This window comes from Epinephelus moara, chromosome 10, assembly GCF_006386435.1.
Source record: "Epinephelus moara isolate mb chromosome 10, YSFRI_EMoa_1.0, whole genome shotgun sequence".
NCBI lineage: Eukaryota > Metazoa > Chordata > Actinopteri > Perciformes > Serranidae > Epinephelus > Epinephelus moara.
In genome coordinates, this window is record NC_065515.1 from 11,011,273 (window position 1) to 11,034,250 (window position 22,978).

The window sequence follows — 22,978 nt, forward strand, 5'->3', positions numbered from 1 at the left end:
ATATGAGGTTGTGGCTGCGTTCAGTTATGCCACATAGTGCAGTCTAAACATTTGATCTTTCATACTAATAAAGGTTGCTGTTGTTTAATCTGTCACTTAATATTAGCAGTTGTATTTAGTATCAGGACTTAGTAAAATAAGCTCTCTGTCTCCTCACACATTAGATGTTATTTTTGAATGCTTCAGCTCACACACACACACACACACACACACCAGCACGGAGAAGTGGATGAATAAATTGTTTGCAGTAATTAGCAAACTGCTTAAGTAATTCTTTTCATTAGCAGCCTTCCTGCTTAGTGTGAAACTCTTAATTCTTGTTTGGCAGGTTAATGTTCACACACACACACACACACACACACATACACTCACCCATTGTACAAATACACTCACACCCGTATTTATTTCCAATAATTCTGAGGAATTCTCCTCGGCTTCTGCTGAAAAACCTCGGGGAAATTTTTTTTTGGGGGGTTGTTAGTGAATAAGACTCTGTTTCAGCAGGGGATCTTCTCTCAAAGAGGAGGAAGACTGTATTGATCCCCGAGGGGGAAATCAGAGTGTAAATATCAGATTTATTTCAGATCAGATCTCATTTGATGTTGCAGATGTTATCGTGTCTCCAAGAATATCCCCGTCTTACTTTTCTGTTTCTAATAAGCAGCCTGTGTTCAGATGAATTTCGCCTGTCTGTCTGTTGATGTTGATAAAGTGTGTTGAAACCAGAGATTAGTTGGTGTGAAATTGTTTTCATATCACAGGATGTATATGCACGGTGGACAGTGGTTAGCATTGTTGTCTCACAGCAAGAGGGTTCCTGGTTTGAACCCGGGGTGAACCTCTCTGTACGGAGTTGTTCTCACCGTGTGGGTTTTCTCTGGGTGCTCTAGCTTTCTCCCACAGTCCAAAAGCATGCAGGTTAATTGGTGACTCTAAATTGCCCGTGCCCCTGTGACCCCTAACATATCAATCCTCTGTAGATTACCTCCCAAGCAATGCAACATTACAGCATTTATTTTCTGTAGCTGCTGACATAACGTAGCACTAATATGAGTCCTTGAAAAGTCATGGAAAAAATGCGTGGGAACCCTGTCAGTTGTATAAATTCTGTCTTATCATCTTTTCCTTGTCTCTCCAGGTCGCACCCATCGGTCCAATCAGGTGACGGCCCCAGAGTACATCTTCCTCATCTCAGAGTTGGCTGGGGAGAGACGGTTTGCCTCCATTGTGGCTAAGAGACTCGAGAGTCTGGTAAATATCAAAGCCTTACAGATGTGTTTGTGTTTGTGTGGGTGTGGGTGTTGCGTTTGCTTTTCATTTTGCAGTATTTTTATTTCCTTTTAACTGATTGAAAACTGTCTCATAGGAAAATCACCCTTTTCATCTTGTTTTGTGAAAAGAATTGTTCCACTGTAAACAGAGAGGATATGTGTTTATTGATTGTTGTGCTCTGGGGTTGCCATCGACTCATTGCCATTTGCCTCCTCACCCTGCCCTCGCTCTCTGTCCTTCCTGTTTCCTCGGGTATTCCCTGGCCACGATGCACTCCACAGAGTCTGTTTTGTTGTCGGCTCACTTGAAGTTACATCAACTTCTCTCCACAAACCTCGGGAGACTTGGGGTCTTTCCCTTCTCCATCTCAATAATGGAAAACTGAATAAGCAGAAAAAAGCAAAAGGAGCTTGCCTGGATAATTTATAACCCTCAGTTTATTTTCCACAATTATCAGTGCATTTCAGCACTCGCAGTCATTTATTTCCATAGTGACACAGCATGACAGTTCTTTTGGGAAAACCTTAAGGAGGGTGCCATGGGATGGTGGTTCCAGAAAGTCCTTCATTTGTTTGCCAGGCGTGTTCGGTAAATCCGCATCAAGAATAGGTCACATCCCGTCTGCATGCCTGCCTGAACCCGATACAACACAAATGCACACACACACAAACGGAGTCACTGAATACCTTTGCGACCGGCTGACTCCAGATCAGCAGTGAAGTCATATTTGGCAAAGACATTCCTTTGTTTTGGTATCTCAAGGCATTTTTTTTTGTGTGGGCAGAGCCAGCAGCTGGTTACAAGGCTGCTCTGCCATTGACTTCTTCTTCTGAAATTGCCTTTGCATCCCTGCAATGGAGGTCAAACATGGGCTGTGTTTAAATTATGGTTCTTCATCCATTTTCGTCTTGCGTCTCTGTCACTTAAAAGTAGCTTTAAGGTCAATTGAGGCACAAAATTATGTCAGTAGGCAGGTGTATAAAAAGTTTTGCTTCACACCTCAACCTCATGCGTTTCCTCTCGATACCTTGGGCAGCGACCAGGCTGTGTAGTCACACTATCTGGCGTGTGTCTGTGTAATGAAGCTTTCACTTGGTGCTGCTTTATGCACGTGATGCAGAGTCAATGTATCTGCACCTGAAAGAGTTTGACATTCATACGATACTACTAGCACAGGTTAAATCCCCGGTTCTTTAACTGGTTCTTTAACATGTACTTTCATATATATTACTAGTAAATACCAAAGTTATATCAGACCTATTAAACATATTTACTTTACATGGTTGTAGATTTTCAGGTAATTAAAAGTGTTGCCTGCAGAGGAGATTCAACATGGTGAGCTTCATATGAAATGGCCAGATTATAAAAACTCAATGCAGAAACATACGCTCAAAAATCATGTTAAATACTCCATCTCTTATATACATTTTAAAGAGTAGAATTGATGAATGAGAGGGCTATTATCTGCTATAAGGATCAACAGTGAGCACAGGTTTATCCCACATCACTTCGTCCAGCTGTATTAGTGTGATGCTGCTCTGCAGGCTGTAATACGGCTAATACTAATAATAAAACTGTTGCTAATCTTTTTTTTTGTTTGGCAGGGTGCGTTAACTCACGGAGACAGAAGAGCCACAGAATCCAGAGACCTGAGCAAGTACAACTTTGAGAACAAGGTAGGCAAATTAAACAACCACTGAAAATAAAATTTTGACCTTTAAGTGTCAAAGCATGGCTCTGCTCTAAAGGGCAAAAGAAGAATGATAATTATGATAACTAAAGGGTTAGTTAAGATTATTTTAAATGAGGTTGTATGAGGTACTTACCTATAGTCAGTGTAGTGTTTTCACCGCTTTCATCGCCGTCAGACAGCCCTTTGAAGCCATTATATCATTGTCTTCAAAGTCACCAGACACCTTTGACAGCAATAGTAATTTTACTTTATAGAAGACGGGAGTTGCAGGTCTTCCACTGCCTCGATCAGTTAGTTAGTTTGTGTTACAGCAGTGTGTTGCTCAGCGTCCCTGCTGGTTAGGGGGTCAGAGGAGTATAGCAAATTTCGAGGATCGAACCACATGAGGAGGTTGTCAACATCATCATACAGAAACCTGCATCAGGTCACATGGGGATACGTTTAAAGAAGGAACATTTTGACCCTAAAACATACATACTATGACCAACATTTGAATGTTCGGCTTTGAATTTATAAGCAACACCAGTGAGAAGCTAAAAAATGATATCAAAACTTTAAAAAAAAAACACGCAGTTAAGGACCTTTATCCCTTTATCTTAAACTCTTAAAGGTCCTACATACTTAAAGCGGTATACAGGATATTTTTCTAACTGATGATTTGCATTGCAAAGTTGCTCAATGGGCCGTGTAAGAAAATTCTTCTGTGACAATGACATGTCCCATTTTTTGCAGTATGGTACCAAGGCTCTGGATAAAATCACCAAAGCAATCCTTGGCCACATAGAGAACAAGGTGCCCCCTCCCAAAGGCTACCCCGGGGGTGAGGCCATGTTCTTCAGAGGTATGTTTGAACTTTGGTTGACTGTCTGTAAATGGAGAACAGCTTCACCAGCACAAAGTTAACTGTGATTGATCGGTGACACAACAATGTTTTTCTTTATTATCAGACATGAAACTTGGAATGATGGACGTGGGCATCTTTTGTAGGGAGCCTCGCTTTGGGATCAGTACTGAGAAAGGTAGAGTACCAAAGAGGCATGCAGGCATATTGCATGCAGGTAATAACGTGTTCTTCGTTCATCTGTCAACACAGAATCAGCTGTACTAACTGGTCTGTGTTGTGTCTTTATCTCAGACTGCAGCATCACCAAGTTCTTGAATCGCATCCTGGGCCTGGAGGTCCACAAGCAGAACTATCTCTTCCAGTACTTCACTGACAACTTTGACTACCTAATCGAGAAGGATAAGAAGGAGGGCAAATATGACATGGGAATCCTAGGTATCGACGTCATTATGTGACTTAAAACATGGCATTGTTTTACCTGAATGTAGTTTAATTTGTGATCTGAAACACAAACCCATCCACTAACAGTAAAAACACAAGATTAAAATGTGCTTTACTGCTTGAAATAAATTGACAGGCTTATTAAAAACAGACCAACATTTATCTTCCTAAATCTTTTTTTAAATCTATTGATCAGGCTTTAACTTCATTCATATGGGACGGGAAGAAACCCAGAATACGGCTAGAATTGTTACAGAGGCCCAAAAACCAAGGTGGTTTANAAAAAAAAAAACAGACCAACACTATATAATAATGTTAGTTATAAATCCATTGCATCTGAAGGGCTGTAAAACACAGAGAGCAGTTTGAGTTCCTTTCTTCAATTGTCTGTCAGCAAACCTTAAACTGGATTGGCCCTTAAGGGACTCGTTTAAAAAGAAAAATGGCTCCTATTCTTCTAATGTGAGTAATTATTTTGGCTCTCCTGTGTCTCTGACAGACCTTGCCCCAGGTAACGATGAGATCTATGAGGAGAAGCAGGAAACTTTCCTGACAGTTGGAAACCCTCAGGATGGACAGGTTGTTCTCTATAAGGTAGGCACCTCATAACCTCACGTAGAGTATATTGTTATATTGTTGTATAATATCTTTAGGTGCTCTGCAGCCAAATTAACAATTGTGTTGCACAAACCAAGAACACGTCAGCAATGCTGTGCAGCCAGTATGCAGGATGTAGCAGCCACCAGAAGGGCATCAGACAGTCCCGTGGGCACAGGCACATTTACAGGCCCGTGCTGATGCTGTGGCGTCACACATCACAAACCAGAAGTGATTCTATGAATATACATGATGCCTAAAAAATGCAAACCTTGTGCTCTGTCTTTTGAGTTAAATCCAGTCGGGCCTTTTGGCTCCCAGTAGACCAGGGCAATTAAAAGTTCATGTTCAATGGCAGCTGAGCAATCCTCACAGATTAAGTAGCAAACACCAGTGACTGTGAATTCATGGAGATTTTCGTGACATGGTTTTGCATACAAAGAGACCTGCGAAATGTTCCACATAACCTGCAGTCCCAGCTGTAACTCAAGTAGCTTCCTCTGCACTATATGATGATTGATGTCACTTTGCCAGCAGTGAGACTGTTATCACACAGACTTAGCCCAGGGCTGCGAGGCCTATGTAGACACCGGTGGCAGGTGGGAACAGGATAATTACTGATATCTTCTGCTTTTAGCTGTCGGCTGCAGACTAAGCATTTGACTTTCAAAGTTGGCAGTCAGGCAGAATGCTGCACAGCTAGGACAAATTTGTATAGAGAGTGTGTCAGGTACACGCATGACTGTGGTAGACACTTAAGTTTTATTCACTGTGTGTTTTGAATGTTAGAAGAAGTACTTTTGGGTGTCTGTGCAAAAGTCTGTCTCACCTTCAGGCAGTGTCGTAATCTCTCAAGACCATTTTTTGGAGGTCTCAGTTTCTTCTTGTGCTAGACCACATTTTTACTGTTTTTTGTTTTGGTCTCAGACACAGAGGACTCTGGGTTTTATTTAAGACTGGTCAAGACCACATCTGCAGCTCCTTAGTTTTTGTTAATATGTGTTTGCCCAAAGAAAACAAAGGGAAATTAACACATGAAATTATTATTTTGTCAAGACATTTCTCATGGTACACCTATACACACACACAGTTACGCAGTATGCATGCAAAGAGATGCATGAACAGGAATCTTCATTTGTTTTCTGTGGGTGTTTCTATGGAAATGTGAATCTTTTAGATCAATTTGAGGAACATCTATGGTTTGCATGTTTATTTTATAATTTATTTAGTGGTGTCATGCAGTGTGGATCTCACACGTCTGGTCTTGGTCTTGGTCTTGTCTCAGTGTCGGTACACTGGTTTCGGACATGACTTGGTCTCAGTCGAGGTGGTCTTAACTCAACACGGCCTTCAGGACAGCAGTGTGTGGTTGCATAGCTGCTTGGTTCCTCCTCTTCCACAGCACATGCTTTAGCCTCTGATGCTTTTTGCCCTGTAGATCAGTGTGGACAGAGGCATGCCCTGGGACGAGGCCTACAACAGGTTACTGAAGCTCAGCGGTCCCGAGGAGGGATTCTACCTGTCCCTGAAGGTGAGTCCAGGCTACTGTAAGCAAACTATACCTGAGGCACTGTATGTATATGATTTACTATTTAACACAGACCTCACTAATAGAAATGTGATAACATAATGGACGCCACTGAAAAGACTTTAATTAACTCTCTGTGTTCCCTCTCCACAGCTGCGAGGTAACCACCCATGTGTGCTGCTAGCCGAGCAAGGAAGAGGCAAGAACTTCATCGTCTACAAGCCGAATATTGGCAAGCAGACCCACCCCGAGAGTCTGGACAACTTGCATCAACGTTACCGAAAGGTAATTGGCTCAATTGTCTGGTGGTGAATCAATTAGGCTCATCACTGCGTCTGTACATCTGTGTCTGTTCACTGAATAATGTCTCCACACTGTGGAGAGGAAAAAACATTTTGTACTTTGATCAAAGGTCATGTTTGAGCTTGCTTTTATTCTCACAGATGTTGTCTTTTAAGTTTATGGTTTGTTTTTTAAAGAATAGCAAGGTCTTAAATTTATAAAAACATTTTCTGATGATGGGGAATGTTTGAAGACAAAGCCGGAGATTTTCAGGACTGTCATTTTTCTCTGATCTGAAATTGCTGTTTAAAGTACACTGTATATGGAGTCTGATGCCCCCTTGTGGCCATTGAGGAGTACTGAACCAGGCGATACTCCAGGCACTTCAGAGCTGAACAATGTGGCAACATATTATAGACTCTAAAACTCATTGGCAAAAATGTGATTGGCAAAAAAATTAAAAGAGTATATCAGTGGGGGTATAAAGTTAATTTATAGTCATGTTGTTTGTTAAAGTTGAACCTGTTTCCCGTCTCCACATGAACAACAGGGTGATGATTAATAACCTTTTACCACAAGCCCACAGAACACAATAGTCCTCTTCTCTATGACACAGTGAAGGATTATAAACGAGATGAAACTATGATATGACTTTTGGTCAAAGGTTAAAGTCCTTCTCTACACAAAAATGTTTTTATTTTTACTTATATGTCCCCTAAAATGTCTGACCTTGATTATACTGCCTTGTATCTGCGCAAAAATTGTAACTAGAAAGGTGTTTTCACTCTACTTAAGGGGGCAATGTCCACACTTTTACACAACTCCAGCATAGAAACCCAAAACATCCAGCACAGATCGAACATGAAGTACAGAGAACGGGTTAGCATTAGCACAGCAAACATGGTCGAGTTTGTAGGTGTAAACCAGACCCTGGAGCTTCCTTCCAACATCTACCAAGAACCCCATCATAGCAGATACCATTGTATGTTTCACAAACACCAGCGCTGTGACGGCCACTTCCAGTTAGCCTTATCAAAAATGATGCTAACCTCATTTACCATTCTGATACATCTCCTAGTTGCAGATTTGTGTGCATATCAGACTCCTTATCTGAGTGTGGGTCTGACAGGCTCAAACATGTACGGCTCAATCTCTCTGATGTTTTGTTTAACACTAACATGCACGTTTCGCTCTTATACCTGTCAAACTGAATTGAAATGTGAAAAGTGAAGCCTCCCGCCAGCAGCAGTGGTGAAAGAGACAGAGGCCAGATCCAGACTTTGTCATTGAAGGAGAAAGAGTAGTTCTGCTTCCAGCTCCTTTGTCAGAGTTTTAACAAACTTTTTATGTGTGAAAAATATGTTAAACTAAATATTAATCATACACAAAACATGTCTGGAGGGGGACTTTAAAGACACCTTTTTATTGCTTGTCGGTAAATATGTATTTTTAAAGCTGTGTAATTGTGTTGCATCCAACTGTGGACTTCTTTGCTGATTTTCGGTGTCGCACATTCCCTTTTCCAGGTGACTCCAGAGGAAGCCAGAGACAGCTGGGAGAACCAGTTCACCTTCTCCTTCAAGAAGTGTAGCCATGCCAACTGGTAAGTCGGAATCCACAATGTCCCCTGGGATTAATGGCTCAATGCATCCAATCAGGCTGGAACTCATTAGGATTCAGCCAGGGTGGTTTTCAGGTCAGATGCCATTCCCAGGGATTTACAGATCACCTGAGAACTAGTCATGAAGAAATAACCTGCGAGTCTCACATGTGCCCTCGTCACCAGCCGACCACTGGACTGTGTTTAAAATGCGAGGACGGAGCATAGTTGGCGAAGAGACAGAAACTTGTGGGTTCTTTTGTTGTCTGCATAAAACATTTGACTTTTTCTCTCCTGTCCTTTCTGCAGGAATGGGAAGTGTAAGAAAATAGAGGAAGGTCAGGAGTGTCTGCAGGGCATGCGTCTCCGTCAGTACCACATGTTGTGTGGAGCTCTGCTGCGTGTGTGGAAGCGTGTTTCCGATGTGGTGTCTGACATCACCAGCTCCAGCATCCTGCAGATCGTCCGCCTTAAAACCAAACAGCATAACAAGCAAGTCGGTCAGTACATCCCCTCTGATACACTTTACTAACAGTGCACGTTTTAACTGGTGTCTCTCACACTCTACACTGGTGGGGATATTCTGGAAAAAGTGATAAAGGAGAAGTCCTAGAATATGAACTTGCATTCCCAGACGTCACAGGGTTGTTTGGATATTATAATACAATGTTGATAAAGTGCTGACACTTCTATATGACAGATTGAGGAAATGAAATTGTCACTCACATTCCATATTTACCTCTTGTGAACTTTAATGAGTGCGACATTGACCGTAACTGACATTTACGAAACATAACATGTTGCAATTCAGCTTGGCATCCATGTTAACTCAACAATGTAGGATACTCGCTGTTTATTCAGTGTCTGGTCTTTATTTCTATGTGCTACACACAGAAAAATACACAGTGTCCGAGTGTTTAGTCAACAGTCTTTTAGTATTTACCTCACTGATAACTCTGACATGACTGTACTCTTCCTCTCCCCCAGGCATCAAGATCCCAGAGAACTGCGTGGCCCGCGTGCGGGAGGAGCTGTTGCTAATGGACGAGGAGGTAAAGAGGAGACGGAAGGAGAGGGAGCAGCAGGCCGTGGAGCAGCGGCTAGCCGAGGAGCGCATGCGCAAAATGGAGCAGGAGAACAAACACCTCCTGGAGAATCTGTTCAACCCTAAACCCATGCTCAACCAGTCCCTGGCTCAGTCTCTGGCCCAGAGTCAGATCTTCAAACAGAAACTGAACCAAAACGCTCTGCAAAGGACACAAACTGGGGGCATCTCTCAGCTGCAGAGACTGCAAGCCCAGTCCGCTTTACAGCCGCCCTCCCAGAAACTACCCCTGTTGTCCTTACAGAGAAACCCCACTCAAACGCAGCAAAGGACCCATAACAGCTGGAGCAACAATTCCACCCCCGCCAACCAGGGCGCCGTCCCCAACACGGTTAACATCCGCTCCAATTACTCCCAGTTTTACCCCCAGTCCTTTTTGTCCGCTTTCCCACAGCTGAAGAGCCCGTCACTTCCACTCCATCAGACCACACTGTCTCCCAACTTGTCTTCCAAGAATCCCCTGGACGAGATCTTGGACCTGACTGTGAGCTCACCGTCGCCCTCGCCGGACACCACGGAGGGCGGACTGAATCTGGACAGTCTGGCGGGACACTCTGCAGCGTTCGGAGATGACTTTAATCTGGAGTCTCTGATCTCTCAGACTGCACCGAGTGCCCAAATACAGCAGCCTCTTTTGCTACAGCAGCAGCAGAACCACAACCTGCTCGCCAATAACCACCAAGACTTATTAGATTTACTTGACTTGCCCCTGTCTCCACAGATGCCCACACAGAAAGCCAGCCCTTCATCCTCTACCTCCTCCTGCTCTTCCTCCGCGTCATCCGCCTCAAACAACCTGGTTTCACACACCGGCCTCCTGCCCGCATCTGCCCTCATCCCGACATCCTCCTCCTCTTCTCTCTTCTCCAGCCCGTCCTCGTCCTCCTCTTTGTTTTCCAACTCCTCCCCTCACTTCTCTTCCAACTATCTCCTCCCCCAGCCAGACTCTCTATCCCTACCCAACGGCCACTCCGGCGCTCTTGACGTTCGCGAGGCTCTGAACAGCATGCTGCAGGGGCCGGACCGCAAGTCTGTCATTAAGTACCGGCCGCAAGAGTAAGAGCTTAAACAGCGACAGCTCGTCTGGACTTTTCTTTAAGTAATTTTTTTTTTTGTTTCGTCTTTTAAAGCAGATTGTGTCTTGTTTGCTGCTGTCTTACGATCGCACCCTCGGACCTACTCCCTCTCCCCTCAGGGCCTATAGTCACGTCACTGCCTGTCCTGCACTCGGCTCACCCTTCTCTTTATCCACCTGTAGCGTTCACCTGCTTGAGGCTGTGTTAGCGGGCTCCGTCAATATCAGATTTCTGCACCAAAGTGTGTCCTCCACAACGAACGGCAGCTGTAAAAACAAAACAACAACAACAAAAAACAAGAAGTGAAAAAACAAACTGTATTTTATTGAACATACGAGCTGTCAAAACAAAAGCTCACTCATCAAGGTGTGGAAATTTTTAACGAACCTCCCGCTGCTGATTTTACGAGGTATGATTGGTGAAGTTGCTGGAAGCTCTAAATGCCTTTCACCAGTTGAAACCGCATCTTTTAGACTTTGCTTTACTGTTACTCCGCTTCATGGCCGTTTGTCTTGACTAAAACAAGGCTGTATGCAAGGCTTGGTTTGAGTGAAACAAAAGATCGCATCGAACTGGAAGATGAGAAAAACAACAGATGAAATCTTTTTAGCTGATTAGCCATGAAATGCCTCATTTATTTTTTTTCTTCTGCGCGCTCCCTCTTGTTTCTCTCCCGGTTTGTATGAACACTAGTGTGAGGAAAAAGGGAGAGGAAGAGCAGTCTGCTGTTGCAAACAGTGCCTTTGGAGAAATCTTTCAATGCAGTGTTTAAAAAATCCGTGTAGCCTAATGTATAGATTTGTACTCTTGAGCGTTGGTTTTCATTTTAATTTAAATATGGTATATTTGTATTTAACTTTTAGCCCCTTCAGTCAGTCAGTCAGTCAGTCAGTCAGTCAGTCAGTCAGTCAGTCAGTCGTCGTTTGTGTTACACTATGCTGGTGGTGGGTTTCAGGAAAAAGCCTCCATTAAGCCTGTATGTGCTCGTATGATTGTCTGTGTAGCTGCTCCCAAAACAAGAGCGGCGTCCCTTTTTTTTCTGTGTCCGTCTGTCCCTGCCTGTTGATGCGGCAATGTGCTACATGGTCAGTATGGCACAGATTATCAAGCAGTGCGGATAAAAAAAATTGTGTCCAAAAAAAATTCTCACCCTTTTTTTTTTTTTTTTTGTAAGCATTTAGTGATGTGACTCCTGGTTTTATCTGATTTTGAATTTCTCAGGAAAGTCTCGAGTGCTTTGTTGTTGTTTTTTTGTGTCATTTTGACCAACAAACGTATGGAAATTAGTTTTTAAGTTTCAGTGGATGACGAAGAATTTCAAGTTTTTATCGCTGTGAGGTCTGAAAAGAAAAAGGAAGCAGATGTCTCATTAAAGGTCCAGTGTGCAAGATTTAGAGGTGAGGTTGCAGAGCTAAAACCTCTCCTGTGTGCCAAGCATGTAGGAGGATTACAGTGGCAGATAGGAAAACGCAAATGGGTAGCCAGCGTTTGGTTTGTCTGTTCATGGCTTCCGTAGAACAACATGGAGGACGGGCACTCCCAAAACGAAACAAAAACACAACTCTTATTGTCAGGTGATTATAAAAGAATGAAAACACAGATATGAATATTATAGACGTCCCGAAATTCCTCACGCTGGACCTTTAAATTTGTTTCCATTTCAGGCGTCAAGGCTTTAAAAACACTTGAAACGTGCGGACGTGTGATGTTCACTGTGTATGATATTTAAAAACCTGTGAGATCCGGTCATCTTTGTGTGAAAACGATGCACTGTAGTGAGTTCGTGACAAAATCTCGGTTTAAGTTCAAGTGATCTAGAAGCAATAAAACCATATTCTACACTTGTTGTGAAACAGAAAATGCCTACGTACTGTTTACGCTCAACAGGCAAAGCTTTGTGGTTACCTTTGCATGGTATGAATCTTCTTATTTCTGTTTGTGCTTCATAGTCTTTAGTTAAACAAAATACAACAATGCATACAACCTTTGTATAGTAAGTTTTCACGGGACGAGCGCAATGCGTTCTTGATGTTTTAGTCATCGTTATTATAAAAGTTATTGTTATTTATATTTAAGGGATATTTAGATTTTAGATATGTTATCCTGCTTATTAGAGTAGTCGACGAAATGTTTGGTCAGGGAAGTTTCTAGTTTTCAAGATTACTATAAGACAAATTCTATTATAACCTGCCACCAAATAAGATTGCACTGTTCTGTACTGCTGTACAGCGTCTGGATTTATTTCTGCTCATTTCAGTTTGTTTCTCAAATAAAAATCGTTTCTCCGACTCGTAGACCTTTTGTCAGGCCTCCAGTTCGCAGAGAGATACCAAAGTATTCCACGGGCACCCCTAAAGTTACTGGCTCTAAGATATCAGATCTTTTTATCAATCTCAGGAAGAAACCTACAAGAGGTGTAACGGCGGGGCGTTAGCAGAAATATATCATTTCTCCTTCTAACAGTGGTGAAACTAACCAGTACATGTGCTATTTTGTTCTTAACTGTGCTGTGACTCTTGCTGTATTTATGTTTTAGACTTAATGTGATGGGTTTGTTGTTTGTCCTTGTGAACATGTCGGTGATTCGTAATGTTTATGCCTTCTTAGGGCAAAGATCAAAGGCTGTTTCTTTTTTAAGGAACATTATTTTTTTTTCTGTTTTCAGTTGTGTTCATTCATGTTAAAGCTGACAGATGTTTCGAGTCGATTCGCACCTGAGTTATACTTATATGTGCAATGCATCTGTCCAAGCCCGCCCCTCCCTCAGTGTAACACATGTTCTAGTTTAGACACAAAGTATCTCCGATTCTTGTACACGCTTCTTTTATTTTTATTTGCAGCTTCTTAGTATAGCTTGTTTTCTGGTACAATCATTAATTTTGCTTTGAATATTCCTCATCATTCCCAGACACCAGTCTGCAAAAGATTTGCCTTCGATTTTGTTTTATAGTCAGACAAATAAAGCTTTATGCATTTGAGGGATATGGACCGCATTTCTAGGAAGAAAAAGCTTTTTGTTTTAATTTGTAGTCATAGTGTAGTTAGGCCTTTTATCGTTTTATTATTATCATTTTGCACTAAGAATGGCATAATCAAGTTACTGTTCTGTCGTTGGTTATGATTGAGCGTTGCAAGCCTGTTGTTTTCTCGGATCTTTGATGGATAGCTCTGTGTATACTGTAACCATCTTTTTTTTTTGTTTCTCCACCGTTTGCATATTACATACATGTTATCACTCTCAACATAATTTATTGCTAACAGAAAAAAAACAAAAAACATGCTACTGATTGTATGTATTTTTAAACAAAGCATATTTTTTCTCTAAAAAAAAAAAAAAGAAACTGTGTTCAGCACTTTTATTCTGGGTTGTGCTTTTGTTTTCTATATATTTATAATTTAGATCCAAATGTATATATTGTAAAATTTGTGCCTTTCGACTAATTCTTTAAAAAGGTTTTCTACTCATTAAAGGAAGGACTATATGAAATTGCAATCTTAACTTTGTAAACAAATAAAAACTTGAAGATTGCTGAAACGGAGTCTTTTGTTCTTTGGGGTCGTCACATTCTTTCCTGCACAGGTTTACTGAGGCAGCGTGTGTGACATTTAAACACGCAACATAGAAAATAAACTGAAGAGATGAAACAAAAAGTGAAGGCAGAACTGTTACTCCAGTATCAGTATCACACTAAACCTGGACATCATTTGATAAACGTCTCACAGTCGTGGGTGAGTTATCGAACACGCCTACTGAAAACAGACCCAGAGGCCTCATGAGCTAAAGCTCCTGTGTGAAGGACTGTCATTAATATTTCTTGCTGGAGTCAAAACACTGGAGAAAATCTTGACTTTGAACGTGTCCTGACAGAGACGTGTTTGGGGGCAATGGGGGGAAGCAGGATGAGGGGCCTTTAAGGAATGTGTGTATCGGTGCAGTGGGGGAACAAGTACTCAGATCTTTAACTCAAGTAAAAGTAGAAATACTTGAAGAGAAACTTATTAGAAAAATATTAGCAACAAAATATACTTCAGTACCAGAAGTAAAGGTACTCATTAGAATGAATGACACATTTCAGAATAATACAAGTTACTGGATTATGATCATTTGTGCAGTAATGTTTATATCACTTTAATGTTGCAGCGAGTCAAGGTGAGGCTAATTTTATTTACTTTATATACTGCTGGGTAGCTTGTGAGTTTCCCTCCAGGGATCAATAGCAACAGGGTTTCACCAATATTGTTTTAACTTGCTCCTAAAACCTGGCACCTCTTGGCTTTCACAAATGTAACACTGTAGAAGAAGAAGATGTATTTTATTAATCCTTGAGGGGTAATTAATTTTTTTCAGTCTGTTGTCATACACACACAGGCCCAAAATACACACACATGCTCAACCAAGACCTTTACATTAAGTGGAGGGATGTCAGAGTGAGGGGGCTGCCTTGGACAGGCACTCTGGGCAGTGGGGAGTCTGGTGCCTTGCTTTGGGATGCCTCAGCAGTGCCAGCTCCAGTCCATGCTCCATTCGAGGACTTGAGCCAGTGACCCTAAAGTTCCCAAACCAAGTCCCTATGGACTGAGCTACTGCCACCCCGTGCAAAGTCATCTAGTTGGCTGGATCTGACCCTTTGGTGGGCTGGTTCTGGTCTACAGGTTCTATATTTGACACCCCTGATTCATAACATTTTCACACTTACACTAAAGACTTAACATTTCTCTGGTGCCTTTTGTAAAAAAAAAAAAAAAAAAATTTCATATCTCAAGTTCCCATCATATTACAATAAAGCCCAGGGGTAATATGCAATATAATGAAGTAAACTTCTGCAAACGTTATCAGATTTATGGTTGGATTTGTTAAGCTGAGGCTGACCATTGTACTTTTCTTGTTTTCAAATTAAAACTAGGCCAAATTAAATTGTGACAATTACAAAAAGCTCAGCCTCACTTGAGAAACATCCTGTGTTAGGGATACACAGTAGTATGGGCACGTCATCTGTATCAGCCAATATCAGCTTTAAAATAAATAGAATGAATATTACATACATTCAAAAGTATTGTATTTCATGTCTCCATCTGCTGGTGGGCCATCACAATAAGAGTATACATGTATAATATGATGTTAATCTACTACAGAAGAGACTTGATGATCACTAAAGTTAGGTGGGGAAGGAAGTGGATATATCAGTATCAGTATCGGTTATCGGCAAAAAATCTATGTGTATATTAGTTCAGTGATGCAGGAAGTATTCAGATGCTTTACTTGAGTGAAAATATTAACGCTACACTAACAAACACTCAAGCACGACTTACAAGTAAAACTCCTGCATCGAAAATGTTACTTAAGTAGTCTAACAGTGTGTACAAAGTACAATCAGGAAAATCTGCTTATAGTATTAAAAGTAAAAGTACGGTGTAGAAAAATTAAAATAAATTTAATCACTCACTATAATTAAAAGGGAAAAAACCCAGAGAATACTAATAACCTATTTAAGAAGCTGGAACCAGGATTTTTTTTTGCTTGAAAAATTAATTAAATGATCCTCAAAATAGTTTGTTTTTGATTTAATGTAATTTAATTTATTTGATTCAATTATTTTATTTTATTTCAATTGAATTTAATTTATTTTTTCTATTTTACTATCAACCAGTCAGGTCAACCTGCTTGAAAAATTAGTTAAATGATCCTCAAAATAGTTGCAAATGTTTTCATTTTATTTTGTTTTTGTTTTTAATTTAATGTAATTTAATTTAATTTGTTGTATTTTATTTCATTTTATTTTGTTTTTGTTTTTAATTTAATGTAATTTGATTTAATTGTTTTATTTTATTTTATTATCAACCAGTCAGCCAACCAATAGTTTCAGCTACACTTGTACATTTTGATAGCCTAAGTTTTGGGTGCAAAAATCCTAATTCGTAAAGTAATTTATAATTTAAGATACTAAAAAATTGTAGTGGATTAAAAGGTGCAATATTTCCATCTGAAGAGTAGTGGAGTCAAAGTACAAAGTGGCATGAAATTAAAATAATATAAATATATATATTTATAAATATAAAATAATAAGTAAAGTACAAGAAGTTAAAATTGAATTTATATACAGTATTTATTCCTCCACTGCACCCTGTGTATTTGTTTTCAGGCATCTCTTATCTGAACCAAAACTGGGTGGAGGATTTATTTATGAGGAGCACCAACTTCCTGTCCGCGACGCGGCACTCGCGTGATGACGTCGTGAAACTCACCTGTACGTGGAGCCTGGGACTCCTCCTCCTCACCTGTCCTCAGGAAGATTTAGGAGAAAGTTTGCAAAGTACAGGAGCAGTCACCGCGAACAAGAAGCGAGACTTTAAAGAAGATTTCAGGAGTTGTTGTTTTTCGTTTGTAAAACTTGGACAAGTCGCGTGAGACAAACTCTACAGGGCGGAAGTGAACAGGTACGTTAGCTTCACTGCTGTCAAGTGTTTCCTTGTACATACACAGGTGAAGCATGGCTGTCAGCCCACATCATCAGTCTGACGAGGAGGGGGGGAGGTTAGAAAGAAACATTTAACATGTTGAACATTTTACTGAACTAACTTTAAAGATAATTTAGTATATTTATGTATAAATTAGACCCAAAATGGCTGCTAATGTTAGCCACGGAGCTAGCTAGCTAAGATTATAGCATATGGATATTTACAGGACTAACAGCCTGATAGCTTCATAAAATATCCTTCATCGTGAGTAACTGAGGACAGTTACAGGCCTGAAAGTCAGCTGTGGTTGTGCTCATGGTGTGTGGTTTGTTCAAAACATATTATTTATATGTGTGTGTGTGTGAGAGAGAGAGATGACTGTCAGCTGCACTCTCCCTCACCTTACTGGTTCTGCCACAGATGCAAGTTTCTACCTGCCTGTCTCAATGTCACAATAGTTTCGACTTTGCATTCCCAAACAGCTGCGTCTTCCTTTACCTTGACTCCTAACAGAGTCTCCACTGATGGTCTAGACTGATTAAGGATGGCTGCCTTGTTGTGGAAAGTTCCCTGTGGTGTTTCAAGATTTGACTCCCAGATTTTGGCTCTAGATAAATCTTTCTCTCCCTGAAGAGAGCTGTGTGTTTTTGTGGATAGACTGGATGAAAAATAGTGAAGCAGGGGTGCACCATGAGGTTTCCATGGTACAAAACCCATCTCAGGAAATATCATAATCTCATGGTGTTACAGAAATTATATTATTATCAGTCAGAATTAACCTTAAAGAACGGAAAACAGAAGGTTTGTTGTTGGTTGAATAAATGTTTCATTCCTATAATTGAAACTTGAAACCATTTTGTTAATGGAACTATGTGTAAAAAGTCTTCCCTTAGACAATTACTAAAATAAAGGAGAAATTCACCGTCAAAATGCAGCACACAGTGCTTTACAGTAAGGCAAGAGTGCTTCACATGAAAGTAGACATAATGGACATAAAACAAACAGGGCAGTTCAATATAAAAGGACATTTAAAACAGTTTAAAACATGGATTAACTGATTCATAAAATTATAGAGTTGTAAAACTATAAATCATAAAATCAAGTAATATTAAATAAGTTACAGCAGCTTGAAGTGTAAATAGAAAGAGTTTCAAACATGTATCAGGAAAGTCAGAGCTAGTTGAAGGCTAAAGTGAACAGATAAGTTTTTAGCTTTCTTTTAAAAATATTTATCCAGCTAGCTTCCCTGATATCTACGGGTAGTGTGTTCCATAGTTTTGGGGCGTAATTGAAATGGACACAGTGTGTTGACTGTCAACTTTTATATCACGATATAGCCTACCTTGAGACCGGTATATCACAGCAACCCTAGAGTGAAGTTAGGTGATTTGAGACATTAGGTAAAATGGGGCGAATACGGTTTTACGTCTTGGGATCTTTAAATATTTGCAGCCAATCATCAAACATGTTGTTATGTTGTTGCAACAAATGTGCTTTGCATGAAACAACTATCAAAAGGGCATAACAAAAAATGGTTGTATGTTGCATTTTATTAACTATTTGACTTATAAAAATGTTTTCACAATACACATCACTTTTTATGGGAGAGAGATTTGGGAGAGTACTCGATGCATTCAGGTAAAATGGGACATTTTTATGAAGTGAAACCAGCATGTTTTTAGGCTGCCAGATGCCCCAATATCATGACTCATGCTACTGTGTGCCACCTTGTCATATTACAGATATTTTTAATATTTTTGCCCCTTAAAAAAATATTAAAGAAGACATAGAGGTTCCATGTCAGCCACAAAAGTCCAGACTTAGTCATCAATATTGCACCAAGGAAACAGAAAGCAAAAGAACAAGGAAAGCATGGTAAAAAAGGGTAATTATTTTTAATGAGTAGTTAGGTTAAGTTAATGTTTTAATGTTTTAATGAATTAATGAATTAATGACTGAACTGACAGATTGAGTTAACCATTAAAAAAGGAAACAAACATGATAATCCCATTTTACCTTAACCGGCTCTCTCATATTGAATGTGTCATGTTTGAAGGTCCAAAGTTTCTAGAGTATTTTACTTTCATACGTGATGAACAACACGGCACACTGTTGACTCTATGTGTACATGAAATACCTCGCCAGTAACTGATCGGAAAGATCCCGTTGCATAAAAACCGCAGAACCATCATTTATTGTAATGGGTCTGGAAGAATTCAGCTTCGGAAAGTTTAGTGATCCAACTTCAAATCTCACACTTGTATTGCAAAATCAATTGCTCATCACTAAGGGTGTCCATCTGGTTCTCTCAGTCATGGAACACTCTTCTCAGGACTGCTTCGTTATCCTCATTTTATCCTCAGTCTGAGGTGCCTTGTTTCTTTCCTTACTTTGGTTGCTAAGGTCCTCTGTGCAACAGGTTAACAAACTTTAATCGATTCCTTAAGTATAAGACTAAGATAAGGAGAAAAGAAATCTTAAGGAGAAGACTTAAGGATGTTTTGTGCAACCGATTTATTTTAAGGAAACCTTAACTCAGATTTAAAGGGAATTTTCGCTTAAGGTGCTTTGTGCAACTGGCCTCTGACCTTCAACAAAGTTAATCGCCTCATAGTATTCATCACCTCTAATCAATATACATCACCGCTAATTTATTTCTACTGGTATCAAACAAGCGTTCAGCAGCTGACAGACTGAGGACATATGTTTGAGACTGTGAACAACACACTCCATTAACCTCCAGGTAGCTTTATGTTATTGTTTTACATTTCACAGTTCAGTCGCTTTAATATTAACAAACAGCAAACACACGGGTCACTTCCCCTTAATGTTCGTGTATTTCCATAACCCAAGGGAAGACATCTGTACGGGACTCCAGGTAGCTATAAAGTGGGTGTTTGCAGTGCTTAAACACTGTTGACGGTACATACCATGAGCAAGTCCACTGTAAGTGGAAGCTACAAAGCCCCGGCCTGTGTAATTACAGCCACTCTGCTCTGTAAACCTCTGGAGTATTTGTCTTTCAAATCGCTATACTTAAAACGGGGAAGCTTCGCTGTTCCTCGCCAACCGCCAACAGCTTTACGCTGACGTCTGCACAAGGCTTTATGTTTGTCTCAGTCATTAATATTTATCAGAGCAGCTTGTTTGCATGATGCACGGTTGAAGAATTCCAGTTATGTGTCAGAGTAAAAGTAGGCCTCTGTGTGAGGTGGAACAACAAGGTGCTCTGGAGTTGAGTCGGTAGTTTGCATGTTGGGAGGCACACAGGAGTGGCTGAAGCTTAAAATGACAGAAACACAGAACTGCTGAAAAGACGTGACACAGGAATGAGTGATTATTTACCTACTCGAGGGGGCACACCTTAGCTAAGTGTTTGTTTTAGTAACAGTGGCTGCTCTCTGTTTTCCTCAGTCCTATTAATAATTCAGCGGTGGTGCCCCGGCTGACCAGAGGCCAGCTGTTCCACCTGGCTGAGCCCGAGCCGAGGATGCTGCATCTGTTATTCTACCACTTAGTTTCAATCAGCCAGACAGACACCGATCTGTGATGGATGTTCCCCAGTTTAGGGTTTGTTAAGCTGATAATATTGTTACCAGTTCTTGAGCACTCCTCAGGTGCACACACACACTCCGCCTCTTTCTGCTCCCTCCTGGTAGACACATCAGATACGAGTCACTATGACTCCTGACTGAGCGGGGCACTGATAACCAGAGTCAAACAGAAATACACCGCAGCAGCACACCCACGCTCTGGGGCGTGCGCAAATGTCAGCCATAAAGGAAAGATGCCATCAGAGCTCTGGGTTGTCTCAGTGTCATTTCCTGCTCCTGAAACACCGCAGGGCCTGTGTAGGAACCCAGGAAACTTTACTCAGGGCAAGCAGACCTATAGTGTAGCAAACAGCCCGTCAATTATTAACAGCCCAGTGCTCTCATTCCCCTGGCGTAACCATAGCACCCAGCAGACTGAAACTCAGCCAACAGCCTGGGACCTGCTGTGGGAAAGAAGTTAACCAAGACACACACATACCACTGACAGTGGGAGCAAGTGGACCTGTTTGACTCTATGAACCTGTCAGAAAGGAAATAACTGAGGATACAGATCATAAATCTGAAGTGACGGACATATCGGACGTATCTGTTGGAGGCAGAGGAATGTCAATTTGTCACTGGCTTTTTTTTCATTTTGTAAACTGAGTACTTTTCTGTGGCGTCTCTCTGTGGATTGTTTGTGTCCTGGGGACTTCATCAGTGTCCGTGTGAGACAGTGACACACTACATGGGCAGACCAGCAGGTGTTTTTATTTAATTGGAAGAAGGCAACAACAGTGTTATCATCATGAATCTGACACAGCGAATGAAACTACTGAAGCACTTTGGCTCTATGCCCCCGGAGCCTCCACCTCCACTGCTGGTGGTGCCTGTAAGTGGATGGATAGTACTGTAGCATTAACCTCTATCAACCTCTAAATGTGAGCCAGTGCTGTGTGTGCTGTTATAGGCTATGTTTGTGTATCCTAATTTATTTGTAGTGCAATAAATCAGTTTGCAGTTTTAGTTACAGGAACAGTGATGTTAAAGTCCTCGTATTTTAAACGTTGTCACCCCCCACAGATCATTGGGCAGGTGCATCATTATAAATGGTCTTTACTTTTAATTGTAGTTAAGATGCAGAAGTTTTAATTGATGTCCTCATGAGACAAGTCGTTAATTAGTCAGATTAAGTATAGAAAGGCACTGGTTTATAGAAGTAAAACTACCAAATGCTTTTAGCTCATTGACTGCATTACAAAAGATTATAATTCAATACCATTGAGTTCAAACAAATTGATGATGATGATAATGTATCTTCTCAAATTTATTTTTTTATATAAATGTGTAATACTAATAACACCAGTTAGTCAGTGTATTATCTACAGTAGGTGTCGGTCAGCTCGCCCCCAGTTAGGAGAAGCAGACAGCAGTACTGCCACAGAAGCTAAGTAATGCACTGCTGTGGACAGGGGCAGCATAAAAACATATTTTAGCCACATAAAAGAAATTAATATCAGTTTAAGTGTACGCGATGTAAAGATTAATTTCACTGCTTTACCTTGCCATCAGACAGCCTTTCCAACAGGGAACTGAAACCGTTATCGAAGCTCTCTTCAAAGCCACCAGACTCCATTGACAAAAACAGTAATTTTATTTTGCAGGACACAGAGTTGCTGGTCTAACACTGCCTCGATCTGTTGGTTTGTGTTATTGTGTGACTCTGGTGAATCCAAACTGACTCTTTAATCCTTTTAAAATCAACATCAGTTTTCTTGTGCTGCGTTGAGACGTCTTTCAAAAGCACTTAAACCTCGTAAAGGTCTGCAAATTGGTCTGACTTCTTTTGAAAAACTGTATTAATTATTATTATTTGATATTATAGAATATATCTAATTGTATATTTAAAGAAAAAATACAGTATATTAATCTTTTGCAGTTTTTTTTAGGTCATCAGCATTTTTTTACTCTTCTTTTTTGCTTATTTTCAGGTAATTTTCTGTAACTTTATACTTATTTCTTCTTATTTCTTTGGCGATTTTTTGGTAAATTTCTGATTTCCTTCTTCCGTGTTTTTGAAAGAAATCAAGCCCCCTAGCTTAGGTTGCAAACGGTAAAAAAAACCACAGAAGTCAAACAAAAACGCAAACAAACTAACTAGGGCTGCAACAATTAGTCGACTAATCGGTGACTAATCGACTATTGAAATAATCAGTGACTATTTTAGTAGTCGACTAATCGGTTTGAGTCATTTTTCATAGAAAAGTACTATATAAGTACTCCAAAATACTCTTACTGCAGCTTCTTACGTTCAGATATTGGCAGCTTTACACACTCTCCCATGACGGTGAACTAAAACCCTTTGGCGTGAGTACGAAACAAGACATTAGATGACATAATTTTGGGGTTTGGGAGAGACAGACTGATATTTTTCAACATTTTAACACAATTTTCGATAAAATGATTAGTCGACTGATCGAAGAAATAATCAACAGATTAGTTGACAATGAAAATAATCATTAGTTGCAGCCCTAAAACTAACCTGACTGTC

The 22,978-nt window shown here is 40.5% G+C and overlaps 2 protein-coding genes across 5 annotated transcripts in view; both read left to right on the plus strand.

The window, feature by feature from the left end:
- Positions 1–13,974, plus strand: part of LOC126396381 (protein strawberry notch homolog 2-like) — a 76,107-nt gene extending 62,133 nt beyond the window's left edge. For all 3 annotated transcript variants that reach the window (XM_050054395.1, XM_050054396.1, XM_050054397.1), the window contains 11 exons: positions 1,139–1,251; positions 2,877–2,948; positions 3,698–3,806; positions 3,913–3,984; positions 4,101–4,244; positions 4,750–4,844; positions 6,286–6,378; positions 6,529–6,660; positions 8,184–8,260; positions 8,567–8,757; positions 9,245–13,974. In XM_050054395.1, the coding sequence (XP_049910352.1) occupies positions 1,139–1,251; positions 2,877–2,948; positions 3,698–3,806; positions 3,913–3,984; positions 4,101–4,244; positions 4,750–4,844; positions 6,286–6,378; positions 6,529–6,660; positions 8,184–8,260; positions 8,567–8,757; positions 9,245–10,422 (2,276 nt within the window). In that variant the 3' untranslated portion in view covers positions 10,423–13,974. The remainder of the gene's footprint in view (positions 1–1,138; positions 1,252–2,876; positions 2,949–3,697; positions 3,807–3,912; positions 3,985–4,100; positions 4,245–4,749; positions 4,845–6,285; positions 6,379–6,528; positions 6,661–8,183; positions 8,261–8,566; positions 8,758–9,244) is intronic.
- Positions 13,975–16,718: 2,744 nt separating this feature from the next.
- The window catches only part of tjp3 (tight junction protein 3), a 40,113-nt gene continuing 33,853 nt past the window's right edge, over positions 16,719–22,978 (plus strand). The window contains exon 1 of one of the 2 annotated variants that reach the window (XM_050054400.1): positions 16,719–16,873. Coding sequence is in view for 1 of the 2 variants with exons in the window: in XM_050054398.1 (XP_049910355.1) it covers positions 21,236–21,319 (84 nt within the window). In the remaining variant the exon portion in view is untranslated. Of the gene's footprint in view, positions 16,874–20,876; positions 21,320–22,978 lie in introns of those variants that run through there. The other variant, XM_050054398.1, reaches the window with a different exon arrangement.